General features: G+C 27.2%; 2 protein-coding genes across 2 annotated transcripts; one reads left to right on the plus strand and one right to left on the minus strand.

Annotated features, from left to right (window-relative positions):
• Window positions 1-2094, plus strand: LOC127255156 (protein RKD2-like). The gene is made up of 4 exons (XM_051280550.1): window positions 1-122; window positions 239-390; window positions 1066-1487; window positions 1735-2094. Exons 1-4 carry the CDS (start codon window positions 1-3, stop codon window positions 2092-2094), a joined length of 1056 nt encoding a protein of 351 aa, XP_051136507.1.
• A 5664-nt stretch (window positions 2095-7758) lies between these two features.
• Window positions 7759-11630, minus strand: LOC127255157 (putative F-box/LRR-repeat protein 23). The gene is made up of 3 exons (XM_051280552.1): window positions 11239-11630; window positions 10523-10894; window positions 7759-7984 (listed from the first exon to the last, which is right to left on the minus strand). Exons 1-3 carry the CDS (start codon window positions 11628-11630, stop codon window positions 7759-7761), a joined length of 990 nt encoding a protein of 329 aa, XP_051136509.1.
• Window positions 11631-12354: the final 724 nt, after the last annotated feature.

The following is a 12354-nucleotide window of genomic DNA, read 5'->3' on the forward strand; positions in this document are numbered from 1 at the left end:
ATGGATGCTCAAAAGTGGAATTGTTGCATTGGTAATGAAACTGTAGTAACAGCCAAACAAGAGTTTCAAGACATGTTCTGCAATCCACTTCCACCATTGCCAATGGAACCCTTCGATTACAGGTAATTCACAATTTAATTTTCTTGATTTACTGTTTTTATAATGGGTTTTTTCTTTATTTTTTAAATTTTTTTATTTTTACTGACTGGAGATCGATGTTTTTTTTGTGGATTTACAGCAATGGATTTGAAGATTTGAATATTGACTGGGATGGCCTTCAGAATGCACTTCTTGATGCTGCTCCAATGGCGGCCGATGTGTATCAGAATCAAGCTGATCCCTTTTATGCTCCATTCGATACTCCTCTGCAGAAAAGTTCATTCAATCCTGGTATTAGAAATGGATTTTTGATCATCTCATTACATTATTTTCTGTAAACTATTGTATGTTCTGCAAAAAATAAAATAAAATAAAATTCTAACATTAATTAAAGTTTCATTTGTTATGTCATATAAAAAATTTAGAAATTTTGAAAAGACATAACATTTTTTTAGTGTTTAGTATTGATTTTCCCAGTGGTTTTCTGGAAATTTTATATGGGTTGTTCATATAAAGAGTCTATGTAATGTAATGATTTATCAAATTTAAATTTCGGATTTTAAAACCCTAATTTTAAATTTACAGAGATTATTAGAAACATAAAACTGAACTATAATAAAACCCTAATATTCTTTTCACAATATTTGTCTCCTGAGACATTTTGGTAATTTATAGGGTTTGATTGATAATGTGTGATTTGTATTATAATTGATCATATATTTCCTAGGCTTTAAAAACCTTATCTCACATTCTACTGCAGGTAGCATTCTTTGTAAATGATTGGCACACTTTAAATGTCGTATTAATCAATTAATTTATCCATTTTTTGTTCTTTTGGTGGTTAAGAATGTATATTATAATTCAATTCATAATCTCTAATTTGTAGTTTAAGCTTTACAAAATATCTAATCATTATTTTTTATTTTTTATTTTTTACCAACCATCGTTTCATTTTATTTTCCACAGAAGCTTTCATGAGTCCCAACATTGGGAGTGGAGAATTAGGGTTTCTTGATGATATGATTTTAGGGTTTCCTCAACCTCAGCCAACATTGCAACAATTGATACTTGAAAACAGCAGTATCAACTATATGCCGACGGCCCCAGTCGAAGCCAATCGAATGATGGCACCAATTGAGGAGACAATTAAACAAGAAGACAAGAAAAACCTTCAAAAATCGAAAGAACCGTCCAAAGTTAGTGAGAAAAGCTCGAACAGGCTGTCGAAGGAAGTCATTTCTCAGTACTTCTATATGCCGATAACCAAAGCAGCATGCGAACTTAATGTTGGCTTGACCTTGCTAAAGAAAAGATGCCGCGAGTTGGGCATAAAGAGATGGCCTCATAGAAAACTCATGAGCATCCAAACCCTAATCAAGAATGTCCAGGTAAAAAATTAGACCCTAATTTGGATATTGTTACCAAAATTGAAATAAATATTATAGTACATTTTTTGTAAGAAAAAAAAAAAAGATTAATTACATGAATATATAAATAAGTTACATTTAATTTAGTATGAAACCCTAAAATAAGTTTGACAAGTTGAAGATGTATATTCATTTGATTTCTCATTGCAATTTCATATGGTTAATTTTTTAATCTTATTACTCTTTCTATGTAACAATTATTTGATAGGAACTAGGGAGAGACGAGGAAGAAGGGAAGCTCAAGGAGTATATCGGCAGTCTTGAGCACGAAAAGAGATTAATGGAAGTGGTTCCCGACTTACAGCTTGAAGACAAAACGAAGAGGTTAAGACAGGCATGTTTCAAAGCGAATTACAAAAAGAGAAAGTTGATGGGAATGGTCGAATCTTCGTCCCGAGCTGCAAGTAGTGACTCCAACAATATTCAGGACAGTGATGAAATTACGGCGAATGTTGTTAATAGGTCGAGTGAGATGGATCTGGATCATTATATCGATAGCGATGACGATGAACTCAAGTTTTTCTTCCCTGAATATTTTCACCCAAGCTCGAGTGGCAAATTGTTCTAAAATATTTGCTGTAGCAATACATTTTGGTACTTGGGGTTTGTACAATATGGTCTTGAGTGAGTAATTTCAAAGGCATTGTAGTGTTCATAATAAATGATAATATATGAACTTGTTACATTTTAATGTTTTCCATGTTACAAAATTGTTTTATCTATATATATATATATATATATATATATGAACTGTTATAGAAAAATATGTTCATATTTTTTGGATATATATTTTAATATAAGTAAGTAATAGTTGGTATTTTTTTTCTTTTATAAATTTCTATTTTTTGAAAATTCAACTTAATCCAATATTTGTTCTGATTTTAAACTGTGTCAGGATATTAAATAGAATAATTTAAGATAAAGAGAGAGTAGGATTTTAATATTTAATTATATTTTTCAGAAATATCACTTTTTTTTGTTTATTATATTATATTATATGTAAATTTAATTTTATGTTAAAAATATCAAATTAATATATTTTTATGTCACATCAAATAATATTTCAATTACAAATTTTAGTATTTAAAACTAAAATTTGAAACTAAAATCCCACAAAACAAATACACCATTATCTATCTACACAAAAGAATATGTTTTTCAACTGAAAATACTTTTTTTTTTTTTTTATCATTTTTGTATATCATAGTAAAAAATATTCACTTATTATTATAGTAAAAATAATACTCCCTCCATCTCATAATTAGATATCAATTTGCTTTTTGTACGTAGTTTTATAAATATTAGTATTATATTGAGATATAGTAGGAATAAAATAGAAACGACTAAAATAACCTTATTAGTACGTGTAATATAAAGGTAATGACATTTGTGTAATATATTGTAAGTTCTAAGGGTATTTGTAATGTTAGGTAAATAGTAAAGTTACTAAAAAAAAAAAATGAATACTTTATTATGGGACGAACTAAAATAGAAAAATGGATACTTTGTTATGGGACGGAGGGAGTACTAACTATTACCTAAATTACAAACATATGATTAGATATATCATAAAACACAAATGGCAAAATAGTCAAAACTATCTATACATACTTTCCATAACCGATTAAATATTACTATTATTTCTTAATTTGCTATAAAATTAAGGAGTATATTTGTCAGCGATGGAGGGAGTATACTTTTATTTTTGGTAACTATATTTTCAAATTTAATTTATAAATAATACTTCATTCGTCATGCAAATATGTGCTGATCTAACTGGATACAGTTCTAATAAAAGTAAATAATAATTGTTACTTCTTTTTATAGTAAAAAAATACAAAAGTATAATGATACTTTACTTAAAAAAGAAATAATAATATTTTTTATGCACACTTAAAAGAAAAGTGATCATAGATTTGAATGACATATAGTCTATAAATTAAAAATAAAATTATAATTTAATGTTAAATCGATTGTACTTTACAATTTATGTTAAAATTTTATAAATTTCATTTAATTATTTTGTTTCTAGTATAATTAAAAACCTATATTTTTAAATTTGGTATCTTAATTATCATTTTAAATTTTAATTAAGTATAACATACAAAATTTAAAACAGAAATACAATTATATTTTTAAATTTTTGTTTAAATATAATATATAAATTTATTATTATTATTATTAAAATTATAATTATAGAGTAAATATTAATTTTAATTAACTTAAAGTGTTTCTACTCATTTTAAAAGACATTCTTAAAATGCTTCTGAAAAAAATAAAAATTACTATAGCATTTCTTAATTTCAAATGCCACTTTCAAATTTCAATACATATATAATATATATATATATATACTCCTCCCATCCCACGTAATTTATTCTTATTTTTTATTTTCGTCCATCCCACATAATTTGTCTTTTCCATTTTTGAAAATATAATTATGCACTTTAATTGCATTTTAAATTTTAAATTTTATAATTTTCTTAATTTTAATTAAACTATTTACTTATCTTAATCTTAATCTATAATTATTTTTACTAATACACTTCTTAATTACTTACTAATTATATTTTACCTAAATTCTCGTGTCTACACTAATACACCCATATTACATGGGACGAAGGGAGTATATATTTAGAAATAGAAACTAAAAATTGCTTTAAAAAATAATCGAGACGGGCCTAAGTAATAAGATACTAATCAATTGAATACACACTCTCAAGAACCTAATTGTGAAGAAGAAAGTGTCAGTACTCATCCAAACTTATTCATTAAGGGTTTGTTCATCAACTTAATTTTAAGTAACATAATTCTCTATAAATATTATAAAAATATACAATATATATTTTAAGACAATATACATAATATATTTATTCATCTAAAAAATTAATAATTTAATACAATGTTACTTTTTTACATTACTGGTAAGACTTTTCAAACTTAACATAAAAATAAATTCCTTCATCCAAAAACATAAAATAAACTCAGCCCTAGGGTGTATTCAATATAGATTTTGTAGAATTTTGTTGGACTTTCAAAATTTAAGTGTATTCAATCAAAGACTTTTAAAAGTCTTTTAAAATTTAGAGGTATTCAATCAAAACTTTTAAAAGTTATTTAAAATCTTGAGTATTCAACATAGACTTTTAAAAGTCAACAATCCATGGACTTTCAAAGTCTATGAATTTTAATAGATTTTTGTGAAAATTTTGTATAAAAAAGAATCTATTACCATCACAGATTTTGATGGATTTTTAAAATTATTATTATTATTATTGTTATTGTTGTTATTGTATATGTGATCAATAATACAATAATATTTATTACTATTATTATAATTTTTAATAAAAATAATAATTTAAAACTAAAATATATTAGCAAATTATTATGAATTTTTTTAAATATATATTTTATATTATAAATATAATTTTAAAAAATATTATTATGACAATAAATATGTATTACTGTCGTCTTTTCTTTTCAATTATCGAATACACTATATTATCATAACGATTACGATGAAATAGATATTTAAATATATATTTTTTTGTTGAACCGTTAATTTATATTTATTTATTTATTTTAATATTTTTTTAAAAAAATTGTAAATTATTTATTTATTTATTTTAATATAACCTTTTTACATAAAAAATATATACGTATATATTATATATTAATATTAAATATTATCTTATTAATAATTATTTATTATATTTATAAAATTTGTTGTTTGATATAAATTTATATAATTAATATATATTCACAAAAAAATTATTTTACAATCCTACAAAATCCATATAAATCCATAAAAAATTCAATCAAATCCGTAGAAATCCATCTAAATTAATTATTAAAATCTATCAAACTCAACGTAGACTCTGTGGATTTTCTAAATCCACATAAATCCATAAAATTTTTAAAATATAAAAAGATCTATTAAAATCCCAATTGAATACACCCCTTAATCTCAAATAAATATCTGTTTCTACAAATATGATATGGTTACTTCAATAGTTCCATTCCAATCAAGATATATACCATCTGGACGTACATATCTTTACGACCATTTCATGTACATCACTTTTATATTTTGAATTAAATTTTTTTAGGATTTTTTTGGTTACATATTTCGATATTATTAATTTAGCAATATATATATATATATATATTTTATTTTATCTCACACACAATACATTTTTCGTTTGATAATCTTAAATTTGTTGAACAATTCTATCATATTCTCATCCACCTCTCTAACAAGGAAGACTATTCTAGATTGAGATCGAGACGAGTATCATTTTTAAAGGCTTCTCGATGGTGTGCTCAAATGGTGTCCGGTGTTTAAGCTGAATGAAGAATCCTCTATTGAGGCTGGATGAAGCCGGTGCATCTTGTTCTACAATCTCCGACGCGAGAATTGGTGTTGAGATTGATGTATGCAAGCCAATTCCTAATATCAATTGAAATTGAAGTTGAAGATTCCGGCGAAGAGGTCTTGTTTAGATAACCTTTGGGGTCTGTTTGGTTTGAGGAATTTGGAGGGGGAGGGAGGTGAGCGGAGGAAATGAAAAAAAATACAATTATATCGTTTACTTCAAATTTTTATTTTTATTTTTTAAAATTTTTAAATGGGATGGGAAGGGAAGGGAAGGGAAGGGAAGGGAGGGGAGGAAATATAAAATGAAGTTATGTCGTTTTTCCGTCAAAATTGGGGGAATTTGTAGGGAAGAGAAAGATGTCTATGTTTTTATTTTATAAAATTACTATATCTTTAATATTATATATTACTTTATCAGTATTTAATTATGCATAAATTATATTATAACGTATTTTATAATTAATAATTAGTTATAATATTTTTAAAATTTATAATGTAATTAAATTATAAAATAAAATTTTATATAAATTAAATTAAATTAATTTTATTTTAATTCTATTATATTAATTTAACACTAATTTATTGTAGATAAATTAAAATTATGTTAGAATGATTATTTTGTTATTAAATGATTCAATTTTCTTATATATAATTTTATTTTTATTTATGTTTTATTTATATGATATAAGTATGTATATATTTATTTTAAAACAAACTGCGTCATTCTTATATCAAAATTTATGTTTTATTAATAAATCAATAAAATTTTATTAAATACTTTTATTTTTATTTATTTATACAATATAGAGATAAAATAGTAAAATTATTATATTTTTTCTTCTCTCCCTTGCCTAACCAAATACAAAAATACTATTTTCCCTCGCCTCCCTCCCTTCGTTTCCATATGAGCCAAACACACTATTACAATCTTAATATTCTTTCCCCCCCCTCGCCTCCCCTCTTTTCCATTAAACTCCCTTCCCTTCCCTACCTTCATTTGAACCAAACACACCCCAAAGGTGTTCGAAAACATCTAAAAGTTATGCTCTAAGTGCCTTCACATTGGCCGCAATTTTGTGGAGTATCGAGCTAATGCCCATAAAGTGAATCCTATTTGTGTATCTTCAGGTTGTTTGGATCAACCTTTTGCTCTGGATACTGGTAAGGCTCAAGTTTAAGCTTCCAATTCTACTTCTACGGTGGACAATGAGGGTCAATGGCCTTTGGAACAACATGGTGAACCTTCGTGATTTCCTAAGGGTGTGTTAGTTTGAAGGATTTCATCAGATTTCTACTATTTACCATTTATTTTCTAAAAAACATCAAATCAAATAACTGTTTTTAATTTTTTACACTCTATCCGTCTGGCTCTGAGGGTCTTATTTGCATTTCGCGTCATTGTACTTAACCTTAAAAATATCTTTATATTTGTATAATTTTTTGCACAAATGTCATCGTAATAGTATTATAATGTACTAATAGAAGTATTTTTTTTCCCTTAATTTATATTACGTTTTCGTATAATAATTAATATTCAAAGATCAATACACAAAAAATAAATGAGACCCTTAGAGCCGGACGGAGGTAGTATTATATTAAAAATTAATGTTACATTCAAAATAGCACACCACTGCCTACTTGTATCCCATCATACCACTAATTCAAATTTTTTACTATTTAAATTCCAAAACTCCCAAACAAACACACCCTAAATGAAAAGAAGAATGCTTAGATGGAAGTCACTCAAAACAACAAAGGCAAAGGAATTGCTATACAAGCTTATGATTTGAGAAATGTATTGATTGGGAAAAAACAATATGATCAACCTGCTGTGCCAAAAAAGTTTCCCATCTTTTACAAATTCTCGGCCATTTTCGCCAATTCGATTGCGTCGGAAAAAAACATCTTATCTTCTATGATTTTGCAGAGGAGGCTTTGGATTTTTTGAATCGGAATTGTCTCTTGAGGCTGAAGCTTCGGCAAAGGAGGACTCGGACTCAAACTTGGATCATTTCGGAGATTTGGAGATTTCCGCTGTGCTTCATTATAGCTGCCTTCCTCGACACCTGCTGAGAGATCTCTGTTGGAACTTATCAAGAATTAAACTCTAAATCCAGATCTGTCGTGTTGAAATAGTTGAAATAATAAAATAAAGTTAATTATATCTAACCTTATTCGCAACCTCTTCTGAGAAAACTGCTAGGTTTCTGCCGTTACTTTCACGATCAGATATGAAAAGTAATGACGCTAACCTTGGATCACAAGCCTAATTAATATCCCTTATTATTAATTAGCCTCATCACCCAATTAATAAGTTACCGGGTTTCTACACATAGGAGGCTAAAATTTACTAAATACATTTAAGCCCAATAAATTTATAAATAACTTAATTTAGGATAACCCAAATAATTACATTTAACCCAGGATTTTTAATCCAACGATCTTCCTTTTTGGCCTCGCAGTCGAAGTGTAACCAAATAACAACATAATTCTCGAAGGTTAGTCAGTGGTGTGAGTATTTGTTTGTGATCTTGTATAGTTTTTGAGCTTGTATTGTCTTGTTGATCTTTTGATAGTTGTCTTTGTTTTGTAGATGTAGGTGGCAGAAGTTGTTTATTCGTTTGAAGAATTTTACCAAAATTCTATTATTCATCCAAAAAATTTTTCAAAAAAATATTAAATCAAACATTTAACTTTTATTTTTTATATCATACTAAAAATGAATTTTATATTCAAAACATCACGTCAACATCTATTTAGATCACATCGTACAACTATTCAAATTCAAAATTTTTACTATTCAAAGCTCAACTCAAAATCCAAACCCCCAAACAAAGCATTTGGCCAAGTTGCTTTTACATGATTTGAGATTCTTAATTGCTTTGATTTTTAATTTTTTAGTTGTGTATTTTATGTAAGGCTTGTGGCCTTTGATTATTATGCTTTTTTATGTTATATAAATTTTATTTTTTTATAAGGAGAACACATAAATGTTAAAATTATTATTATTTCTAAAAAATTCCAAAATTTAAAAACTAAAAAAATCATCTCTCCCTATAAATAAAGAGAGTCATCGACAATACTTAATATTCTCTTTGTCCCATTTGTCGTATCTTATTGTCGTTTCTGTTCGTCTTATATTTTATTTTAATTTATTTATATTTTTTAGAAAATGATTACATGCCTTAATTTTATTTTTAAATTTCTAATTTAACATTTTAAAATATTAATTAGATTAATTAATTATTTATATTATAAATTAATTATTTTAACTAATTAACAAAATTTGACTGTTAAAAAAATTGAGTAAGAAAAAAGTCCCTATTGGGTCATTTTCCGTAACAAAAAATTGATGGTCAACTCCTCTAAATTGCATGTCGGAAATTTATTTGTAATGGATTGGATCTTTTTTTTTTTTTTCTTTTTTTTTTTTTTTTTAACGAATAAATCCATAAAAAAACGAGTATAAATTCTTCATGATCGTGAAAAATACCTTTTCTTACAAATTTTTTCGTAACAAAACAAACATGATAAATACTTCAAAGTTGTTAAAATTAATTTTTGTTACAAAATTTAATCGTACAAAACAAACGTGATAAATACTTCAAAGTTGTTAAAAATTAATTTTTGTTACAAAATTTAACCATAACAATGAAGCCGATACCAATACCTTTAATAGTGAGTTTTCATCTCAATTTTGTATGTGTTTGCTTTTGATTTGTGCTGTTGTTATTTGATTGTCTATGTCTGCTATGTTTGTTTGCTTTTAGTCTCATGTTAGTATAACTTTTTTTTTTGTATTGTTTGATTTTGATTAATCAATTTAGTTGCTTGATTCCGTTATATTATAGTTTTTAATTTCACTTTTGATTAACTAAATAATCAAACTTTTAAAGGAAAAAAAATAATTATATATTAATAAATAATTATATACTATAATTTTGAGTAAAATTAATACATATATTCTCCCCGTCACTCAAATTTAATTTGTGCTCAAATTTTTTCAGTGAGTTATATTATATAGAATTTTGATCGATACTTTTTATAACTTTCTATCATTTTATAATAATAATAAAAAAAAAACAAATATAAAATAATGGGTTAATTGATAAGTTGGAGTTGGGAATGTACTATCCTCTTCGAAAGAGGCTAGCAAGAGTAGAAAAATTCATAATGTGACCAAGACACCCAAAGCTATCAATCTTCCTGTGTGTGATATCTATAATAAGGAATAATGCCAGGCAAAGTTACGAAATAGACATCCCTTTGATTGGTAAAAATGGTAGTGCCTAATTGGTTGTAACATAGAGATCAAAGATAACCTACAATGGATGATTTGATACCCCAAACATTAAATTCATATAGGAATGCATACAACCAGTTTATAACAAGGCTAGCTACTGTGAAATCTCAACTAGTCATCACTACTGTCATCAAAAAAACCAAGCACGTTTTTTCGGCCTCGGTAATATACTCAATATCAGACCCTGAATCATTATTCGAAGGAAAGTTTAGCTCATGTAGTGAATAATACATATTGACACTCATATAAGGCCATTCTTTAGCTTTGATGGGCTCTTCGGGGCCTTTAAAATCTTTTATCTGCTGAGAACATCACCTGCCTAGATTGCCCTGTAAATCAACATTGAAGCATCTTCGGATATCGAGTGATTCAAGATGCAGGCACCTGTCGAGAATTCCTTCTAATCCTTGGTCAGTCATCATGTCCCCAATAAGACAGAGGTGGTGCAAATTAGGCATGCTTTTGGCAACTTCCAGTGCACATGATTTCTCCATTTTGTCTGAACAACAGTATGTGAAGGACTTCAACTGGCGACAAGAATTGCCGATATATTCAATATCCTCAGGGAAGATTGGACTGAGTAGAAGTTGCAATTTTTCCAACTCCTTGAAATTTTCAAATGCATATATGAAAGTTTGGCTCAAAAAATCTCCACGCACAAGCGATAAGCATTTGAGATGACTGCACCTGTTTCGACAATTACTCTCAAGATCAAATACATTAGGTATTAAAGGGGAAACTCCTTCAACCATGCATAATAATTAAACTCAAATTCTCTTGAATTTTAGGCACTTTTTTTGATGAAATTGTCTTATTGATTATCAAAATAAAAAAATCTATATATAAACAATACAAAACAAATTCAATAGAATCAAATTTAAGTAATCTAATCTAGAGATAAGATCAAATTTAAATATAAATCTACTAAATCTAAAATTGAATATTTAAAATATCTAACAAACTTCACTAAGTTATGAAATATCAATACTAAAATCATTTAAAACTTGAATAGTAAATAAAACTATATGTACCTTTTTGAAATGTAGGAGATCAAGTCATTGGTTGCAAAATCCACAATTGTAATGTCGATTAACTGTCCCTGGCTACGATCAACAGCTTCGTGGCACATCATTTCAAGTTTATGGGGATCAAAGAAAGCAAGCACGATTGATTCAATGTGGATGACCCTCCACATAGAAGGATCTTTGCAGGCTCTCCACCAGGTCTTGCACACTCTCTGTGCCTTTTCCAGGATCTCTTGCACGTCGAGCCTTTGGAGGATATTGATCGTGACATCATCTGGCAACTCAGTCCATGGTGGTAATGATAATGGAGGGCTCAACAAAGACGAGATGCCACTGCAGATTTCTTTCTGTATCTTTTCTTCTTCTTCTTCTTCTTCTACCCGACATTTGGTTTCCATTTTCTTTTGCAGCTTAATTATATCCTCAAATGGTTAATGAGTTCTGGGCCTGTCCTGAGACGTGTAAATATATAGTAGCAGATCATAATAAGGCCATTAGGGAAACCGATCGATTGGGTTCCCAACAGGTAGGAAAATACAGTAATCTATGGTTAATTAATGAAGCATTAATTTCCTATGGTGGAATAGAGTCGATTGTGCTCCCAACCCATCATCTCCTCTCCATTATAAATATTCAAGTATCATAAACTGCCATAAGCAAAAATAAATATATCACTGAAGAACACACAGTGACATCCAAAAACTATACACTACATCCGTCTGCCGCCAATCTATCCATTTGCATTTGATGTTTTTAATATTAAAAATATCTTTATATTTGTATAATTTTTTGTACAAATTATAAGACACCAATATAAGTATTTTTTGTCGTTTCTCCTTAATTTGCACTGTTTTTTTGATATAATAATTAATATTTAAAGATTAACATACAAAAAGTAAATTGATGGATTAGCAATGGACAGAAGTAGTATTAAATTAGTTAAAAACTCAATAAATGTATTAGAACAATATAACACTTTTCATAATTTTATATAATAATATTGAAAAAAGAAGTAAAAAAAAGGAAAGAGAAAAATGGTTAGATCTTGCACAGGAAACAGTTTGAATTCCTCCTCAATTTCTAATTTTATTTGAATTTGTTAAGAGTATTTCTTAATTTTTC

The sequence above is a fragment of the Andrographis paniculata genome, unplaced genomic scaffold, assembly GCF_009805555.1.
Source record: "Andrographis paniculata isolate CXL003 unplaced genomic scaffold, ASM980555v1 Contig53END, whole genome shotgun sequence".
Lineage (NCBI taxonomy): Eukaryota > Viridiplantae > Streptophyta > Magnoliopsida > Lamiales > Acanthaceae > Andrographis > Andrographis paniculata.